The 21,566-nt window shown below is 31.7% G+C and overlaps 1 protein-coding gene across 2 annotated transcripts in view; it reads right to left on the bottom strand.

Moving 5' to 3' along the window:
* The window catches only part of LOC143256131 (phosphatidylinositol transfer protein alpha isoform-like), a 37,269-nt gene extending 15,911 nt beyond the window's left edge, over positions 1-21,358 (bottom strand). For both annotated transcript variants that reach the window (XM_076512912.1, XM_076512914.1), the window contains exons 1-5: positions 21,214-21,358; positions 16,690-16,720; positions 9,444-9,607; positions 7,438-7,529; positions 3,571-3,578 (exon numbers count right to left, since the gene is read on the bottom strand). In XM_076512912.1, coding sequence (XP_076369027.1) covers positions 3,571-3,578; positions 7,438-7,529; positions 9,444-9,607; positions 16,690-16,720; positions 21,214-21,230 — 312 coding nt within the window. In that variant the 5' untranslated portion in view covers positions 21,231-21,358. The remainder of the gene's footprint in view (positions 1-3,570; positions 3,579-7,437; positions 7,530-9,443; positions 9,608-16,689; positions 16,721-21,213) is intronic.
* Between the last annotated feature and the right edge of the window lie 208 nt (positions 21,359-21,566).

The raw sequence follows: 21,566 nt of genomic DNA, 5'->3' as shown, positions 1-21,566 counted from the left end.
ATATATACATATTATACTTTATTTCATTCTAGAATAACTGTGTACAAATTATGGCATGAAACCAGAAATGTTTAGTCTAAACAGATTAAACGTCATAAAATTACAAATCAATATAAATATTTATTATGTTATTGATTTTTCAGCTGCGTCTGACTAACATTTCAAAGTTGCAATGATGCAGTACCTAAGCATTCTTTACTGTATTTAATAGTATAAAACCAGCCTTTACAAAGAGACCTGTCTTGGCTTTGTTCTAGCAGACTAGCGTTTTGAAAAATGCAGTCACATTTCAGTAATAATATACTACACACACACACACACACACGTTATTATTTCTTACAAATAAGTTATTAAAATTCACTTTTCATAAAACATACAACAGTAGATAAAGATGCATAATAAACAATCTCTTCTTCTTATGAACTTTTAAACTAATTTCCTGTAATTTGCTAAGCCTTGTCCAAATTTGTATGTAAAATATATAAAATACTTTAAGGTTTTATATGTGCATATTGTAATTACAAAATATCATAAATTACTATTACAATACCACAGAAGTCCTCTACAATTTATCAGGCTTGGAAACTCATCTGTATTTGGGTCTAAAAGTACGATGTAAAATTTCTCATTCTTTGTGCTTCATTTCTATCATAAAATGGAACATTTCCAACTTAAAAACCTAATAGAGACTAAGAACACTATGTGGGGGAAATTCCAAACTTTCAGTTGGCTCTATGTAAGTCACATAGTGAAGTAGATGTACCTAAACAAGTACTTCCAAAAATTGAAAACTGGGCAGAACCACCTTGGTTGATTCATGAAATACCTCAGAAAACAGAAAAGATGTTTCATATTTTATATTCCAGCTTGTCATTATTGGTAATTTAAGTATCTAATTTTTAAGAAACTACACACTTAATTTGAACCAAAGATGCTTTCAACATATCATGAGACACACAATTATCAATATTTAGGACTTGGTCACAATATTCTTGGTCAAAATAAATTTGCAGTTAACAAAGACTTTCCAATAAACAGTAAGTTTTCTTATTTATGCAAACTGTTTGCATAGGATAAACTGGACAATGACATTCAATAAATAACAAGTAAATTGCTGAAAATATTGACCTAAGTACCATTACTTTAGAAAATATTCACTCAAGTACCTATTGTTGATGACTACACAAGTTCTGAATATATTCAGTACTTAAACAATAAAGTGAAAAGTGGTGACAAAAAATGAGACCATTACTAAAAAGTCTACATTTAACTTAAATTCACACATAAAAAGTACTTTCAAGTACAAACTCAACAAACTTTATTGAAATATTCAGTATTACTGTCTATAGTACAGCTCTTCACAAATTACACGTATTATTTATTTTCAGCAGGAACTGGTTTCCAATGCTCCCACTGGACAGATTAGTTCATCCTGGAAGGAAAAGAAAAGAAAAAGAGCCCTAAAGAACTAAACAAGTGTTTGTGTGTTGTTTTCAGTGAAAACAAGTCTTTCAAATAAGGCCATGAATGACAATTGGTATCAGACATGATGGTAACATTGGGACAGTTATCACAGTCAACACTAGATGTAAAATGGCTATATTTTGTTTTTGCTCAGTGTCACAGGAAATACCACTGCTCATGACTGTCTTATTTGAAAGAGTTGGTACGCTGTGGCTGATGTAAACAAAAGATGTTGCCATGGCAACAAGTGTGATTTTTCCAAATCTTTTTCAAAAATAATCACAGTCTTAAAGAAATGTGTTGAAATAAAAGTAGATAATTTCTTCTGGATTTTACTTAAAAGCAAAAAAGTACAATTTGTTTTAGAGTACTTAAGTAAAAGTAAATCCCAGAAAAGTTACTTAAATTATGTAACAAAGTAACACTACTTTGTTACTCCACGACTCCAATAAATACAGATTTAAGTCAATGGAATATATTTTCCAAATGTCTTATGATAGAAGAATATTCCACGACTTTCAGACAGGTGAAACTTAATATTTAAACATTTTCAGTAATGCAAACATGTATTACAGAATTACAAAATGACTGCCACATCTGTAAGTTGCTTCTGATTCTTCCATGTTTCCCATCAAATGTTACTGTTCACACCAACAGGAGCTCAATCTGAACATTTTCTTGAAACACCACACATTATTACCAAGATCACATTATTTACTTTACACTGACCATCAACAGTTTATATTTCACACAAGTAATACAAAACTCTGTAGTTATTGACATTACTAATATTCTAATTTCTGCAAAATATGTTTTATCTACATACTACAACACATTTGTAGGAAACCATGAATCAATGAAATTTTTTTTCCATGATTCAATTTTCCACTTTTTTGTTAATGTTATGTAAGTTAATTAACTCTTTAAACATGTATTTTTTTTCCACATTCAGCAAAATTACTTTCATAATTGTTTATCACCACACATTATAAAAAATTCATTTTTCATAATTTTATGGATAATAACAATTTGGATTAATTTGCAACCATAGAAACATAAATGTTATCAATCACTGTTCACTCAGACTCAGTTTAGTGTTAGAAATACACAATCAACTGAGAAATGAGAGCTAAAATTAACAGTCTCAAACATAAAACATAAATTTTATAAATTATTTTAGACATGTACCAAATCTGATTATGTCGTAATAATTATTTTAGATATGTACCAAATCTGATTACATTGTAACAATTATTTTAGACATGTACCAAATCTAATTACGTTGTAACAATTATTTTAGACATGTACCAAATCTAATTACGTTGTAACAATTATTTTAGACATGTACCAAATCTGATTACGTTGTAACAATTATTTTAGACATGTACCAAATCTGATTACGTTGTAACAATTATTTTAGACATGTACCAAATCTGATTAGGTTGTAACAATTATTTTAGACATGTACCAAATCTGATTAGGTTGTAACAATTATTTTAGACACGTACCAAATCTGATTACGTTGTAACAATTATTTTAGACATGTACCAAATCTGATTACGTTGTAACAATTATTTTAGACATGTACCAAATCTGATTACGTTGTAACAATTATTTTAGACATGTACCAAATCTGATTACGTTGTAATAATTATTTTAGATATGTACCAAATCTGATTACATTGTAACAATTATTTTAGACATGTACCAAATCTAATTACATTGTAACAATTATTTTAGACATGTACCAAATCTGATTACGTTGTAACAATTATTTTAGACATGTGCTAAATCTAATTACGTTGTAACAATTATTTTAGACATGTACCAAATCTGATTACTTTGTAACAATTATTTTAGACATGTACCAAATCTGATTACATTGTAACAATTATTTTAGACATGTACCAAATCTGATTACATTGTAACAATTATTTTAGACATGTACCAAATCTGATTACATTGTAACAATTATTTTAGACGTACCAAATCTGATTACGTTGTAACAAAAACTTTATACTCGAAAACACAAAAGATGTTAATTCTCTTGCTTATAATTCTAAAACTTTTTTTAAAAGAGATTGAACACAATAAGACTAAACTTACTGTTATCACTGCATAGTTGTTTTCATTCATCAGGGAGTAAATGAAAGATAAGATAAATCAAAATTATAACACATTCAATACACACTCAAATCATTTGTAAATGTGTAACTTTTAATACAAAGTATCCTAGTGTTTAAAAAGAAAAATCATTATTTTCATTTCCAATACACATTTCTGCGTACAGCGGGCAGATGGCTTTGACAGAGAACTTTAAATAGCTGAACAGAAACTATATAGTACTGAAAGAATTATGGAAAACTTTCCTGATATATAAAGAGCCGTGCAAGAAACAAAAACATGAATATGGTACTAATTTTACTTTGGTTTTAAATGCCCATACAAAAGACGCACTATGATATTTAAATATTATCCACTGTTAGTGTTCATGTAATAATTTATTTATTTTCAATATGTATAACCAGTTGTCTTGCAGGTGTTAGAATATTACTCCAGTTGAAAACAAAATTACCTAGAAACTTACTGTAGCTGAAAATATATTTTGGTTAAATTTAAAAAAAACAGTTTTGATCTTTGATTGAAAAATTAAACTATCTTTTGATTTATTGAATAAACCACAATATCTTTATGCCTACAATTTTTTGTATAAGTTCAATTTGTTTTAAGTGTGAATACTATTTCCATATAAAGTTCATATACAGCATTTTCCTATTTAACCCTCTCTCTCTACAAGCTCGGCCACTTTGACCCATCTTGCAACCATGAAACTACGTATATTAAATATATCTTGATGAAATTTGATAAACTTTTAGTAATCAGTAGACGTTTGTACACAACAAAAACATCAACAGAAAACCTATGACACTGAGACGGAATAATTTAAAACAATTCAAGAGTATCAGCTTAACTCATAAATGTACAAATAAAATTTTCTGCTGGTTATAAAAATAAACTAACTAGCAACAAATGTCACAAAGAATTATTTACTTTTTTTTTTCTATAGAGTGTATGTGGAAGGTGGGCTGTGACATGCAAGATTTAGTTTATAGCACAGAACTCATTAAAGCAAGAACATAAGTGGATAAATCTTTGAGACTTAAATAATACAGGAGTGGATAAAAATTCTAAACTGGGCATTTCAGAGTAATAAAGTGTCTCATGGTAAATTAAAATCTAAATATTTCCTTTTCAAATTAAGAAATTAACATTTATTGATAATGAAATAGTTCAATTACATGTGAATGTAACTGGTATGAAAGGTCATAACATGCACACTAACATTCCTGTACCTATTGGGTTAAATTACTACAACACTCACTTCACTCTTAAGATAACAACACCACTCTTTATATTAACAAAGAAATGTTAGTGAATTATTATTTAAAGGTAGAAAAATTCTTGCCTTAAATTCAATGCAGCCATGTGCACTTTTCAACAGGCTGAAAGCTTTTTCCAAGCACTATTTACCTGAATATGAACATTTAAACAATGATTGCATGTTTCACAAAAATGGTTACATAGAAAATAAACACACAGTGTCTATGTCCTTCTCAAACAACTTTGAAAGCTTTATCTTGCACTATGTTACTTGAATTACACTGCTTTGGAAAAGTCTTAAGACTTGTTCAAGTTACAATAAGTTTGTTCTTAAATATGAACAACTCACTCAAAGTGCTCATTAGTGTTTTCTGCTATTAAAACAACTCTGTTATTAACATAAATTATTTTAGTTTAGAAAAAAAAACAAGTTTGTCACTCAGCTCTTAATGTAGTAACTAATGTAATACATTTACCAGTCAAACCCCACTGATGACTCATTGTCAGGGGTGCATCATCATTAATACTATTTATTTCTCTACATGTCCCTAAGGATGAAAAGCTCTTTAATGAACTGCAAAATATGTATCTATCATGATTACCTGTTAGCAGGCAACAAGATGGTTAAAATATCAGTGGACTATCACCACAGAAATGTTTTGCTGTTGTTTTGCAAAAAGGAAAAACACTGAGTGAAATAAGTTGTACCATTGTTATCAAACAACACTTGAAGTTAATATCCTTAAGAAATAGTAAGAAAACAAGTGTTGAATTGCAAATATAACTAACTGAAGGCTCAGGTGTTGTAGACTGGAAGACTGAAAAAGCTGCTAACAACATTTGAAGATAATATCCTTATGAAATAGGAAGAAAACAAGTGTTGAATTACAAATAAAACTGACAGAAGGCTCGTGTGTTGTTGTTCATCATAGTATGAAGATTACTTCATAATACAAAACTCAAATGATGTGTTACAGTAAGAAAACCTTAGTTAAGTGAAATAAGACTAAAAGGCTAAAATATGCATATAAACAAAGACGCTTGAAGATGGAAAATGATAAAAGGTGCTTTGGACAGATGTGTAAAAGTTCCAATTGCTTGAATCTAAGTACAGAAGTACATGAGGCACTAACCAACTGAAACTTATCAAGAGCTTTGATTTCAGCCAACAATTAATCATGAGAGAGGTTCAATCCAACATTTTGGGGGTGTATGTTCTCCAGTGGTATCGGAAAATTGCTGAAACTTAAGTATATTGACTGCACCAAGATAAGAGTAAATTGTGATCCATCTTTATACCCTAGTAGTGTAAGATTTATTGGTCACCTCACAGAAGATAACAACCCAGAACATTCATATGAAATTAAGCAAATGTAGGATTTTAGTAATTTTTTGAGAGGCAAACTGCCATACCTAGCTTTATCCTTGGTATAACCCCCCTTAACTAGTGAAAATATACAAATAAAATGGAACTCTTAGTTCTTTCTGAAGCTCTTGCAATACACTTAAAACATCTTATTTTAAAAGTTTTTCAGGTTACTTTAAGAAGACTGTAGTCTCCATCTTTTTTTTTTATCTTGAAAACACAAACATTTTTGCTAAAAAATGAACAGAATCTTTGCTAGTGTTTTAGCTAGCACTCATTTTCCTAGAAACCAGGTCATAAGATACAGGAAAATGATTCAAAATGAGGAAGTGTAGAAGTCAAGTCAAGGAACTTAGCAGAAATGGCAAAACAGTTGCATTGCTTCTTGTCCAGAGCAGCTCATTTCACTGCAGAGATGTGATTAAGATTTCTACTGTCTGAATTTGGTACACTAAATTTAATAATAATCTAGAATTTTACTTCTATGAAAAATAATATTCTACATCAAGTAAGAAATATTTTAAAACTACAAGAAAAATTGACCAAGTAGGAATATGCCTTTGAGAATAATTTTTTCTGCATGTTTCAATCTATAATGATTTATCAAGAAGAAAATAGAAACATAGCTTAAAAACACACACGTCAAAAATGGTTATGAAAGATGAACAAACACAAAAAATGTTTTCATGAAATACCAGAAATAGAATAACCATTCTCCATAGATATAGCTACTAGATTGTTATTAATTTTTAGAAAATATACTATAAAATATTTATTTAAATATAATTTTGAGAAGAAACTAAATGCCCATGATATAATGAGAATCAGTTATTAGAAATTTTAAGTAAGATTATTTGTAATGTAAATTTACACTGAACACTTTCAGTGTCTTTATACATAAGAACAGAGAAATGTCAAATGTCTAAAACTTTTGCACAGCAATGTATTTAAGTTAATTATGCACATGTATATAAAAATGAGTAAACAAACAGAAAAAAAATTAAATATCTATCAGTTTCTATAATCAAAATTAGATTCTGAACAACCCAGCTTGTTGGTAGTTTCAATAAGAAGGTATAACAACCATGCTTATAGCTTTTCAAAAATTATACAGAAAGAAATCAAATTAGATGTCAGAAAAATGGCATTTAGTAAGTCACCTTATTCAACTCAAATAGAAAGAAATACATAAAATTAAATGAGCCTGTGACTTAACATTTACATACCTGTCTTGCAGTATGGATATGCATTCCAAGCTTCTTCGTGAACTTCCAATGAACCTTTTGGTGCGAGGAGCCGAATAATCCCAGGAACTTTACTAAACGTGAGAAAATGTGTGTTTTACTGCAGTATAGTTTGAACCTGATGTGCTTAAAGAATGCCCGAGATATCATTACATCTTAATAGCATCCCACCCATAGCTAAACAAACATAGTATATAATATTTTTAAAAACATTGTGGGTCTGGTGATACATTACTTAAAACTGGTGATACATTTCTACATTACTTAAAACACCAGAATTTTTCATTGAACAAAAATAAATATATTCTTTCTTATTTTCAACTGTACTTTTAATAAACTATCAAAGAACATGAAATAAAAATGTATTTAGATCAATCATCAGACAAGTATACTAAGAAATCCATTTTGGCTGAGAGTATAAAGTTTACCCAATTTGTTTATTTTTCTGTCCCAAAATATAATTTTCTTTGAAATATTGCTTGCATTTTAAAGTTATATTTAGAAAAAGAACTGGAGATAGTTTTAAATTCAGCCTGGTAACTTAATCTCAAACCAACGTGACAAATTAGAAAAAAAACTTCAATATATACATGAATGACGATACAAACATTATTTTTAACATTCACAAATAACAGATGTTACTATCAGAAAAAACAAAAACATTTCAGCATTAAAGTATTCCATGAACAAAACCTGAACATTAAGATGTACAAATATCAAGATGTTATGCTCAGCTATTCGTATTTTACTAAATTTCAAAATGAAAAGTATTTTGTTTAAGAACCAAGATGCAAGTATCATTAACAACTACCTTTGATTTTTAAACCCCTTCTTTTCACACATGTAAAAATTGTTTAGAAAAGTCAAATTAAACATCCTATCTTAACCACAGTTACGGAAAGCAGTCAAAAGTTTCATCATTAATTAGTTATACATATTGTATTATGCAAAAAATGAGTTAAGTAATACTTTTCACAGGACAATTCAATGTGTACATTCTGTAGGCTTTGTTTTTCCCAACAGTTTTTGTTAAGGTAGAAACATTATGCAGTGGTCATACTCTTACCAAAACACTAATCCACGACTTTCCAGACAAAATTTAACATTTTTCAGACACAGACAATACACTGGTATTTCAACTGTTTCTTATCATCATCTTATTACAACCACTTTAACTTCTCATCTGGTTATAAAAAGTCATAACTTCAGAATATGCTCACTCCCAGCTAGTGCTACAAAGACATAATTTGATATCAAGACAGTCAAATGCTGTATTTTTATTCCTTTTTTAAAATTCTATCTATTCTTTCCTAAAATATGATGAATAAGATAATTGTCATCATATAAAGAATAAAGTGACTAATAAGGGTTGGTAAAATTTGACAATAATTAGCACAGTTAGATGGCATGGTTCACACTTGCATGTTCTAATAAATAAAAAAAGGCATTGGCCCAATTATAAAGAGATATTTTTATCCATAAATAGGCTGAGAAAATTCCCTTTCCTCTTATTTTAATCTGTTGTATTCCTGAATGTCCATTTACGCATGGATGCAGATGTTTGCTCAAGTTTTATGCTAATCCTTGCTATTGATCTGCACAAGGGCTGTTCAGTTATAGTACTGATTTTGTGCACCTATAAAAAAATTATGACAATTGTTTTCCCCCATGGTTCCTGAAAAAATGAGGATTGCCTTGTATTAAAGTTCACCTTAGGCCAATACAGTAAGATTTGTCTACCTTTTTCACCCACTTTTACACTTCTCCAACTTTTCCAGACTCTGAACATCCTTTGCTACAGGAAAATGAGTTTTAACAGTAATGGAGGAAGTTGCTTTACATCAGAAACCACAAGTATAAGCAAACTAAAAATGTGAAACATTCTCACCAGTAATACAACTATTTATTCTCCCCTTGTCTCCACATTTAAAACTTTAAAAGGCTTATTTGTTACTTCCCCTTCAAAAATAATTTAAAACAATACTTACCTAGCTAGGTGGTAGATCTTGTAAGTGTACTGACCAGAACTGTACTTCCCCCCTAAAAGGGGGTAGTTTTCAAAGGGTTCATTTCTCAAGACTTCTATCCCTTCTCCTCCCCCTGTTTCATTTTTACTGGCCTGTGCCACAGAGTACAGTTGGCCAACTTGATACTGTTATCAAAGGTTAGTTATAACTCATAATTTAGAAAAACCATATCACTTTAAATAATTTTAAAACAAGTTTACTTACATACATAACTTACACCAGTTTAATAAAACTTTCATTTGAAGTGAACCATGAAGTTACACTAAGTCAAACAATGCAAGAAAAAAAAAGAGTAAAGATTTGAAACTAAACACACATTATAACAAGGTATAATTAGAGAGAGAGAGAGAATACGATTGCAGCTTTCTATGCAGGGACACTACACATATTTCAATTTTAACACACTTTTTTTTCCAAAAGTCCTGCACCCATATTTGTTTTTATTTCAGTTTGAGTTGGAGCACATGTTCTCATTATTTCAAAGTTAACATTTTCCCTCCCTGAGCATATATTTCCCATAGACACTTTTTCACACAAAGCTATTTTTCCCGAGTATCTGCCTCAAAGATGTGCATGCCACTATCCTCTTGGTAACTTCCAACTTAACTCCAGAGATTGCTCATGAGTAGTGCTACTGCATAATGATGATTGTGCAGTAAAAGTCCTCCAGCAACAGGAAGGTGACAACCTCACCACACATTAGCTCCTTCTGTGCTTTTACACTTATTATTTTCATTCTATAATGAAGTAAGAAATAGTAAGGTAAATCAGAAGTGGGAAGGAAGGTCAAGAAGTGTGTAAAGAACCAAGTATCTATTAGAAACATATTTTCAAGAAAGTAAAATGTTAACTTCTGAGTCAAAACACACATCTTCACAAAAAAACAAACTAGAATCCCACCTTGATATGGTGGAGGATCCAGTAGAAAAGTTAAGTGAATGAATTCCCTTCAGAAAGCATCCAAATGAAACACATTAACTGTGACACTAAATGATAGGGACTCCCCCTAGGGGAACATTTGTTGGAGACTGCATCTCATATCTTCCACAGTATACTCTTTTCCAGATTAGAATGGAGGAAGAGGCAATGAGTGAAAAAAAGAACATGGCCATGCAAGTACTGACACATTAAATACTGGAGAGCCAATATGTGCAATGTAGTTGGGGAATATTCAGACCATACTGAGTGCTAACCTCAACTCTGCTGTCAGACTTATTGTACAGACACCAGCTGTGGTAGGTAGGTGCAAGAATTATATGTTGTTCTAAACTCTACCATCAGGCTCTTAGACCAACACCAGGTGCAGGAGTCTAGATAGCCAATGGGAAACAAAATTATGAGATAGTCTACATGTGAGTTTGAATTATCTTGTACAGTGGCATATGAAAACGAGCAGTGCGAGAATGAGAGAGGTTACAAACCTGATGGGACAAAACACTGGCCACCTGTAAGAAACAACTTCAAAAGAGAAGGAATCAAACAAAGAATGTGTTAGACTATATCAATAATGTGATTTGTCTCTGGAAGAAAAGGAAAGTGGAAAATGAAAACTCCAAAACTGAAAGATACAATCCAAGTTGCAAAAACATGGCACAAACAGAGTAGAAAAGTCTGCTCAAGCACTAATGAGCAAAGAAGAGTGCAACAGAAAAATAGAAGAGAAGAGAAAAGTAGAGGTCTCCTCAGTGAGTGGCTGATGACGTAGGGAGGAAGGACCACTCACAAAAAATAATAAGAGCAATGAAAGAGCACAGGATGAGTTGTTAGCACAAAATGGTGAACAACGAAGACCACAAGCAAGCAGAAAGAGATTATGTCTGAAAAGAAAGTAACAGAAGCTGCTGGTTGTCAATGATGACTTGAATGAGTGTAGATAAAAGTGTTCAGGATGACCACTGAGGACCTAGTTGGACAAAGGAATAGTGCAAGAGTATCTGTGGATAAGGAAGTATTGAAAAAAGATGGAGAGAAGAGGGTAAGAATACCTTGCAGTAACAACAAGGTAAATAGAAGGAAGACAAGATCACCCAATAACTGGAAACTTGGGAGAAAAAAGATACATGCTATAAACAGAACACAGTCTGACTAAGAAAGCAGTCCACAACCAGGTTCATGGTACTTGGTAAATGGCATATGAGGAAACCAACCCTTTGACTATTGGCCCAAGAACAAACATCCAAAGTTTGAAAGGAAGGAATTCTGCATCAGATTACCTAACTGGCAGTTAATTTAGAAAAAACCAAGTTGATGTTGGAATGTAACTTAATGAAATGATTCACTATGAGAGATAGTAATAGTATTATGTCATCTTTTACTGTACTAATGGTAGACAGTCAGGAATGATCACTAACTGGAGAAGAAAGTCATGTGAAGAGATGTAGGTACTGGCACACAGATGATGGTAACACATTATTCCAGTCATCCATCCAAATACTAAAATGGGGAAGGGACTGAAGAACCGTTGAAGTCGAGCAATCCACAAGTTATCCCTCTGATTATGCAAAAGTCAACTGAGGAGTTACATGTGAATGTGACCTAAAGGGACAAGCAGTCCATTTGAAGCCAAGCTCACCAAACATGAAATTTAATATGCAGAATGAGTAAGAAAGACATAAATCCTAGTGACAAGGTCCATTGTTTACAGACAGATGGGAAAAGTTCAATTCTAGCTGCGACTGATTTGAAAACAACCCCTTAGTGAATATACTATTGACACGGAGTGAGGATTTTGTGGAAGTTGTGACAGTCTCTGAGACATGGGATATACGAGGGCTGTTCAAAAAATACGCGGACTGACGTCATAAAACAAAATGTACTTTATTTAGAAGTTACAGGTCTGGGACCCCTTCAAATTACTCTCCTCCCCAACGCACACACTTGTCCCAACGGTATTTCCACTTGTTGAAACAGTCCTGGTACGCTTCTTTTGTAATGTCCTCCAGCTCCTTTGTCGCATTTGCCTTAATCTCGGGAATCGTCTCAAATCTTCTTCCTTTCAAGGGTCTTTTGAGTTTGGGGAACAAGAAAAAATCTCAAGGAGCAAGGTCAGGTGAGTATGGTGGGTGGAGAAGAACAGTGATCGAGTGTTTGGCCAAAAACGCACAAGTTCTGAGGCACAAATTTCGCAGCAACGCAGTGCATCTTCAATTTTTTGGTCAAAATCTTGTAACAAGATCCAGCACTCTTCAGCAAGCTCCCTGACAGTCAGACGTCAATTTGCCCACACCAGGGTGTTGATTTTGTCGACATGTGGGTCGTCAGTTGACGTGGAAGGACGTCTAGAACAGTTATCATCTTCAATGGACTGTCGACCATCCTTAAAACGTTCATGCCACTTGAAACATGCCGTACGCTTCATAGCAACATCACCGTAAGCCGTGTTAAGCATAGCAAAAGTTTCAGTCGCAGATTTTCCATGTTTAACACAAAATTTCACAGCAAGTCGTTGCTCCTTCAGGTCATTCATTCTGAAATCCGCCAAACGAAAAATTCGTACTTCACTTAAAACCGCATAGCTAATACACAAATGAAGATATCTGAAATCGGGAAATGGCGTCGTAATCAGCTGATCTGTGCGAACCTAGCGACACCAAGCGGATTCCCCTGGAACCAAATGGAGCTGCGCAATTCAAAGTCCACGTATTTTTTTAACAGACCTCGTAAATAGAAGCAAAAGGAGAAAATGAAACAAAATTAAGATAAAAAAATGGGAAAAGAGAACTGGATAGAGAATTGATGAGTAAAAAAGTAGAAACCCTGTATGTGGATAGAAAGTGTAACTTCAAACTCTGATAGTCAAGACACCTGTGGGGTCCAACATGACAGAAACATAACCAGCAAGCTCAATGGAACTGATGCCAGATAGAACTGGGAATCAAAATGACAGAACTAAGGACGACGAAGAGGTACAATGGTGGAGGATTGGGTTGGGAACAGTGTGGAAGCAAATGAAAAAAAGAGTAGACAGATGATGTGAAGCCTCAGTCCATGATTCAATCAAATCAAGAATATCTCTATACATCAGGGCAAAGAAAGGGGTTAGAAGAATGGCTTAAAAATTGGAAAAATGATGAACTTCTGGCAGAGCAGTACCCCTATCCAAGAATCTCCAGCAAGGCAAGTAAGCAGCAAAGGAAAAATAGGAATAGCCACAGTAGAGAAACACCTGCAAAATGTCCTGGGGCACAGGAGAGTGCCTTATACTGGAGGTACAGAGGAGAGCAGTAAAGGGCAGTAAAAAGAATCAGAGAAAAACATGAGTATTGGGTACTGAATGATGAAATATATACCCAAAATTTGCCCTATACCCCTCTCAAAAGGCACAAATAAATCCAAACTTGAGAATTTCAAAAGCGAAAGCAGAGTAATGATAATTAAGGAAATAAGAATTATACAGATGGTAAGGAAAATTCATGGAAATGGTCCAGGAACAGTAAACAATATGAATTAGAGTAAGGATTAGGAAGTAGAGAACAAACAGAAGATTATAATACAGGAAAGAAAGAATGGTGCATAACTGATAATTCAAGGCTGAAGAACACAAGAAAAGTTAACATTTTCCAAAAATGAAACAACATAGCTATTCTTTACCTATTTAAGCACTGGTCTCACGTGCTCCAGTTTACTTATACGGAACTTAAATTCCTTTGGCAATTTCTCACTCAAATTTCTATACCCTCTATCCTGGTACTGTGCATAAACACCACACTTAGATAATGTAGTCACTTTTTCAAGGTTTACACCAGCTCTTAGTGTGTAGGCAGGGTGGGAAAGTGTTAGCAGAGATAAGTATTACTGGAAATACATTTTCAGTTCAGGAAAATGTTTACTTTCAAAACACACTTATCATCTAAAGGCACATGTTACATATTATAATTATCTGATTTATTTATATTATACATTACAATTAAAACCACCAGATATTTTAACATGAATTTAGAAGTTAATTGAATGTTAATATGTGCCAAATTTATATTTGCCAACAAAATTGATACACACAATATTCTTTCTTAATACACATTTTCATATACAAACAATAATAACTTATAATAATGGTTGTTACAAACAGTGATTACAAACACCATTTACATACAAAAGTTGTACAAACTAACAAACAATATTAAGTCTTTTATGTGGTCTGGAACTGAATATTTTATTGATAGTTCACACTGAGTGAATTAATTCTTAACTGACATTGGTACAGTTCACTTAATGCGTAAACTATGTTAGAAATACTAACATATAAAGTTAAAAGTTAATTCACTAAGTTAAATGGTTTGTAACATTTGAAATCTATAAACATTCCTGGCCAAATGTCTGTAGTTTTCCAATTAATAAGTGTTCATCAAAGTCATAGCTTCTGAGGTTTACAGTATACTAAATGTAGCAAACCAACAATATAAAACTGTCTCTCTGCATTGGTTACCTTTTATAAACTTTAAGGCAAGGTTCTTAAAAGTTCAGTTGACAGCAATACTGGCACGTTCTAGTATTTTACATGCACACATAGTATTCTTACACTCAAGAATCTTCTACAAATTTAGAGAATAGATGGGATGTTCACAATACACATTTAACAACAATTTTAAATTGAAACAAACTCTGATTTTTAAAATAAATACATAATAGTAAATTCATTACACACCATAGCTAGAATCCCAAACTGACAAGATGGAGGGGTCAGTATAGGTATGATCCATACAGAAACCATTTGCTCAGCACAGGGGTGAACAGAGATAAGTGTGACACACAAATGGGGGAGAACCACATGACATTCAGAACAGGTATGCTCTTCACCTGGAACTAAGTTCCTGTATCAAGAGTGGAACAGTACACAAGTAATCATTATAAGCCAGCCCTATCCAGATCGCTGAGGTTCCATAACTTGAAGTTGAAATCAGGAGGTCTTGGTTCCTATCATCTAAGTTACTGGCTAGGGCTATCGGACCACAATGTTTCATATATATATAGACACACACACACTTTTAATTGGATCCTCACCTGCAGCCATAAAGTGATATATTCCACCTGAATAAATATGAAAAAAGAAGCAATACAGTGTTGGACAAACTTTCTCTTCCACCTGGAATAGTTCAAAAGCCTTATAGTCAGAATGATAGAATCATGTATGCCTTACATATCCACAGGAACATAACTCATCTAGTATGGAACATTCATTCTCACTATCCAACTAAGTGGACAAGGAGCATTCCATTTGCCCCTAGCATATTGGAGAGGATGTGGAATACTGTGTTCAACCGAGGACCAAAGACGAGATCTCTTTGTGTTTAGAATTAGAGATAGTAGACCTTATGTGAACAATATACGAAATCACAATTGATCAAAGAGAATGATCTTGTACACCCCAACTAAACAGCATTGTGTAAAATCTGAACTGGTTTTTATAGGTAGGTTCTACCTATAGGTGAGTATTACTGAAAGGTTGGTGGCACACATCTCTCTAAAGCAGATGCACAATGAAATCAGCTTTCTGTGCAAGAGGTGTGTGATACCTTGGAATGTTAAGTTTTGTAGAATCTCAACAAATAACCATGGTAAAGGATCAACCAAGAATACAAGGTCACCAGTCTTGGTGATTATGTACCAGCCTCTTACTCTGATGTATGTTTATTATAGTTCTTCAATATCTGTTTCAGTGACATTTTCAGAACAGCTGATTGTACTGTAATTTAAAATTCCATGGATTGCACTAACCTGAATAACACTTTTGACCGCGCATGTTCTGGTTGAAAGTCATAAAGACTGACCGTGCATATTCTGGTTGAATGTGATAAAAACCTTAGTACTGAGACCAGAACATCATTCAGATTTAATAAATGACAATGTAGTCCTAACAATATGATAGTTGGAGGGAAACAAAAGGTATATTTTTAGACATTCCTGACAAATCAAAGTTTTTTATTAAGCATTTTAGATCACATTTTCAGTTTCTAACATACAACTACGTAAGTCTTGTCACATATAACAAAAGATCATGGTCCACAACTATTAGCTTCTTTCAAATATTTCTGTTGAAATCTACATACAAGGTTACGAAATTGTTCTGTACGAAATACAAACACAAAATAAGTGACAAACTATTATATTAGAGAAATGCTGATATATATATACACATACATATATGTAAAAATTATTTTTCATTTACAAATGAAACTAAGAACCAAACATTACTATATCATCCACATACCTCTTCCACAGTCAAAGGCAAAATTACACGGCTGAGGAAAGAGAAACACAATTAGTAATTGAAATTAGTGTTCAAGCGTTTTATAACTAACATTACTGATAACTCATTATAGTTTTAAATAATAATTTCAAACTTCATCATTTACATTGTACATCATTAAAAATTATTGAAATCTCTTTTTCTCAGTACTTACACCAGAAAATGATTATCCCTCATCACATGATTGACAAAAGTATTGAAAATATTTTGTGGTGGCATAAATTTATTGAATATTAAATATAAGTTCACTGACTGGTATCTAGAAACGACCTCAATATGTTCATTTTATACCCTTGCTTGTTCATCAGATTATTGATAACAAAGCTTCCTCATTTCCAGCTTTCTCCATGGATCTAATCTTCGTAAGTTGTGCATTCAGAACTTACTCAGAAGCTTTAATCACCACTTGTCTGATGAATTAACTTTGACTCAATTATCACAAACATAAAGCCACCTTAAATTATCTCAACAGTCAGTCACATGACAATAACACTAAACTTAATTATACAGAATGTATATATTTTTTACTGTTAAATCATTCTTTACGCAAATCACTAAAGTACTGTAAACATATGACATTAAGTATGTTCAACTGCAATAATGAATAAAAGAACAATGGATGCATATCAGCTGTCCCCATAACACTGTACAGGTTGTACCACATACTTTATAAAGTCACCTGTTATTAACAGTACATACAAGTGTTCTGCATTAATGTATAAGGAAAATTATAAAAAAATGGTTTTACCAATCAAAACATTATATCACTTATTCAGTCTATATGAATAGCATGTAATTTATGATGTTTGAAGTAACAGATCCTAGGAGTCCCAAAATGTTTCTTTATTGTGTTGAGCTAGTCAAGGTTAAAGTGTATGTTCTACGTTATGTGCACATGGCTGTCATCACAAAATCCATGTTGACTTCCTTTCCTGATGTCATGTTTTACAAAATTATTTTGCAAGTATTCAGTCCAAAATTTTTTTTCCAAAGAAAGAATAATATGTATTGGCTTTTAATTTCCAAGGTAACATATAACACCCCTTTTACCCTATTTCAAAGTGTGCAGGTTCCCAGGGTCAAAGGTAAGCTAGTTTAACAAATAACACAATTTAAGTAAAAACAGTAATTCTAAATTAATTCAACAACTATTAATTTGTGACTTTGTTAAATTTAGTTATTGAAATTCAGAAAGAAAAAATGTCAAGAAATATTTTAACCTTTATCTCTGCACAGTTTCAAGTGTTATTTATAAACAATGCCCTTGAAAAAAATATACACACACCTAGAACATAATGCTGCATACCATATGCTCAAATATCAGCAAAAAAAAACCAACATTTGGAAAAAATCTCATAACAAAACACAACACTCCATTAGACACCAAATTTATTCAAAAAAACAGGTAGAAAACTAAAGTCCATACTATGTAAAATCTACTGTGGCAAACACCACACCAACATTATTTATAAAATACAATGTGATAATTGCCATGACTTCTATGTTGGAGAAATAAGCTATGAAGTGGAAACCAGATTCAAAGAACACAAAAAAACACTTTCACATGTTTTTGAATACTGTAACAAAATAACTATAGAAAATACCCATATATTAAAGTAGGGAAACAAATACAAACACATACAAAATCAAAGAAGTCCTACTTATACAACAACTAAAACAAAAATTATATCAATATAAGGGGACAACTTTATACCCATATTAATTAATAACCTAACATCTGCATGCAATGCCACCTATGATCCCTTACCTGTTTACACACTCATCCCTGAGACATGAGCCCAGCAATAGTCAGTTACAAACTCTCTTTTTGTTAACCTGAAGATGACCAAAGAAGGTCAAAATGTTGTTCTCTACTTTATTAGTAAAAGTGTTAATATCCATACAAGGCATCTGGAGATACACTTTACAAATTTTTTATAAGCATTTTTCATGCCCACCCTAAAGAACAGATTTATATTAACCCAAACCTTGACATTTCTGAAACAGAATTAACAGATATTTTTTATATGACTATTCACTTCTTTCAATGTTTATTTCAAGAGTTTTGTTGAGATGCTTTTTTGGTGTCACAACGAGTTGGATCATTTGGCCTCCACACAAGGTTATACCATTCCCTAAATATGTATCTCCATCAATTTAATGTATGTAAAATCTATTTACAGCATACTGTGTGGTTTCTAAGAAGTGACTAGCAAAATCAGTTCTTGTATTATATAATGGCCAGGCTTTGAACTATTTTAGTTTAAATTGGTTTAAAATTTAAAACCTTTTTAATTAATTGGCAGAAAAATTTTTGGAATTACCACTAGTTTCATTATCACCTAAAACACAACACGAATACAATTACTATTAACATTTATTCTGTGAAAGAATTTACAGAAATTTCAAATTATATTGAAACATCAACTTGTTAGTCAGTTTTGACCTTGACTGATTGATTGAATTGACTACTGCCAACAGTTTTAAGGTTTGTTCTTCCATTTTATCTCTTTCACCAAGTACCTCTACAAATTCTTCCTTCACCAGGTTAAGTTTCCTATCAGAATTTAATTTCAGCCTAATCCTCAACTCACAAGAACAATTTTCAGAGACAAATCCACTGAACAGACTTTTTTTTTTCATATTGTTGATGTACACTCAACAATAGTAAATTCTCCTTTGCTAGATCATGAATTTATTAGTTTAGTGTAAAGGGTCACTAGAACAAGATAAGCCATGTTGTCAAACCGTCATACATCGGCCAGTAAGCACTGAGCTGTTGACTGGTAATCAGGTGATGCCCTGCCATGTCATTGCAGACTACATGGATTTCTGAGAAAAAATATTATAACTCTAACACAGCAATAACAATTTTAAAGTTGGCAAATTATGTTAGATGCATCATTATACCTGCAGAAATTGGAGAAAATAAAAATTTATCTGATCATAATGTTAAAAAAGTCTTTCATGTGGCCCCAATTTCATGAGGTCAATCAGGTAACAGCAAACAAATATTTTTAAGCCTGACTTAGAAAACAATGAATTTTAATAAAAAGTTCATAAAGCTCAAGAAACTTTTGGAAAAGTTTTCTTTTGTGATAATGTTGTATTTTTCAAAATTACAATTATATTCTTATATGAAAATACCCTAGGATATTTGGATGACTAGATATGGCAAGCTAGGTGTTCTGTAATGACAAACTATTTTGTATGACAGAAAAGCCTTTTGTGCACAAAAAGTCCTTAGTTATAAAAGACAAAAACAACTCAGTGTGAACAAAACTAAAAATATTTACCTATGTCAGTGTACACTCAAGATACGACAGAGGATTAAAGCTTTTATTGTTCACCAACATTGTATTTTTTTCATGGTTATGTAACTGCTTCAAAAGGTAAAAACAAATACAAATAACTGATAAAAATTAAACAAATTGAATCTAACTGGATATATGAAACATTCTGATCAATAACATTTTTAAAAGTCCGATTTCTTTCTTGCATTATTTTAACAGTTACTTTATATATAACAACTTATACAAACAAGATTCAAAAATAAATATTAGACAAATAAGACCTAAAAATGAGTTTTATAAAAACAAATAACTACTGGATACATTTACACAATTTTAGGAACACAAAAGTATTAACTGTAATACAAAAGAATGCATTTTTCGATATTTTAAGAACAGCAAATACAAAATTGAATTACATCATTATTTTCAGACTTCATATTACATAAACATGTACCAAATTTTGAGCAACTACATTATGCGAGAAAAAAACAACAAAACAAACAAGGCAAGACAGTATCACTCTACAGGTCCAAAGAGAGCTAAAAATACAGATTAACCTAAAGATGATCTATGAAGGTTAAAATGTTGTTCTCTGATTATCAATAAAAGTGTTAATATCCATACAGCCATTTTGAGATACATTATCAATGTTTTACTTTCCACCATCTTGTGACACTTTTTAATAACAAAAAAAACAAAACTGGTTGTATTAAATATTGTATTTTATACTATTATTGCTGATAAAAGAGTTGAGTAATTTATATCATAGTTGTGAAACATAAACAATATTTATAAGTTTCAAGTCATCACAATCGTATGTACCGAGACTGAGAAATTGGCAAAGATCTTAACTTTGTAACACTTAACAGTAATTAACACATTAACTCGCAGTAGCAGTAAAATTTAAGTGTAATACCAATAATACTATTACTACTAATACTAACTTTGCAATATTATTGCTTTAGCCTAAAGTTGAGGCTATAAATTAAAATTACATACTATTAACAATGACACCATGTCGTCTGCGAACAAGATATATTTTAGCTTAAATCTAACTTCTAAGCACTGAACAGTAAAATAGCGAACATTAAATTACACCTACTTAAGAAATAATTATTTATTTTCCAATTACATATTTTCTATAAGAATAACAATTGTGTAAATGCTCATAAGTTTCGTGATATATACTTACAATTCTTTAATCAACATTCTGCTATTACAAATATAAATTTATTAGAAACCATGCAACCCCTCCTTCATGTACTTCGTTCATAAAGTCGCTTGTACAACCATTTTTGAAAACCCGAAGTCGTTTTTAATTGCATGTTAAATAACACCGGTTTGTTAAATAAGTGGCAGAAAATGAGATAAAATATTTTATTAATACTTTATATTTAAAGTGTAAAATAGCAGTGGTAATTTGTTTAAATAAAAAATAATAATGTTGCTGCACAATAAAAATTACTTAAAAAATAACATATCACCTTTTCTAGTTTTGATAAACTCAATTTTAAAAATATAAAATTAACTTTTTAAAAAAAATTA

This window comes from Tachypleus tridentatus, chromosome 7 (genome assembly GCF_004210375.1).
Source record: "Tachypleus tridentatus isolate NWPU-2018 chromosome 7, ASM421037v1, whole genome shotgun sequence".
NCBI lineage: Eukaryota > Metazoa > Arthropoda > Merostomata > Xiphosura > Limulidae > Tachypleus > Tachypleus tridentatus.
Note: the sequence above shows the minus strand (reverse complement) of the source record. Positions and strands in the feature narration are given on the sequence as shown.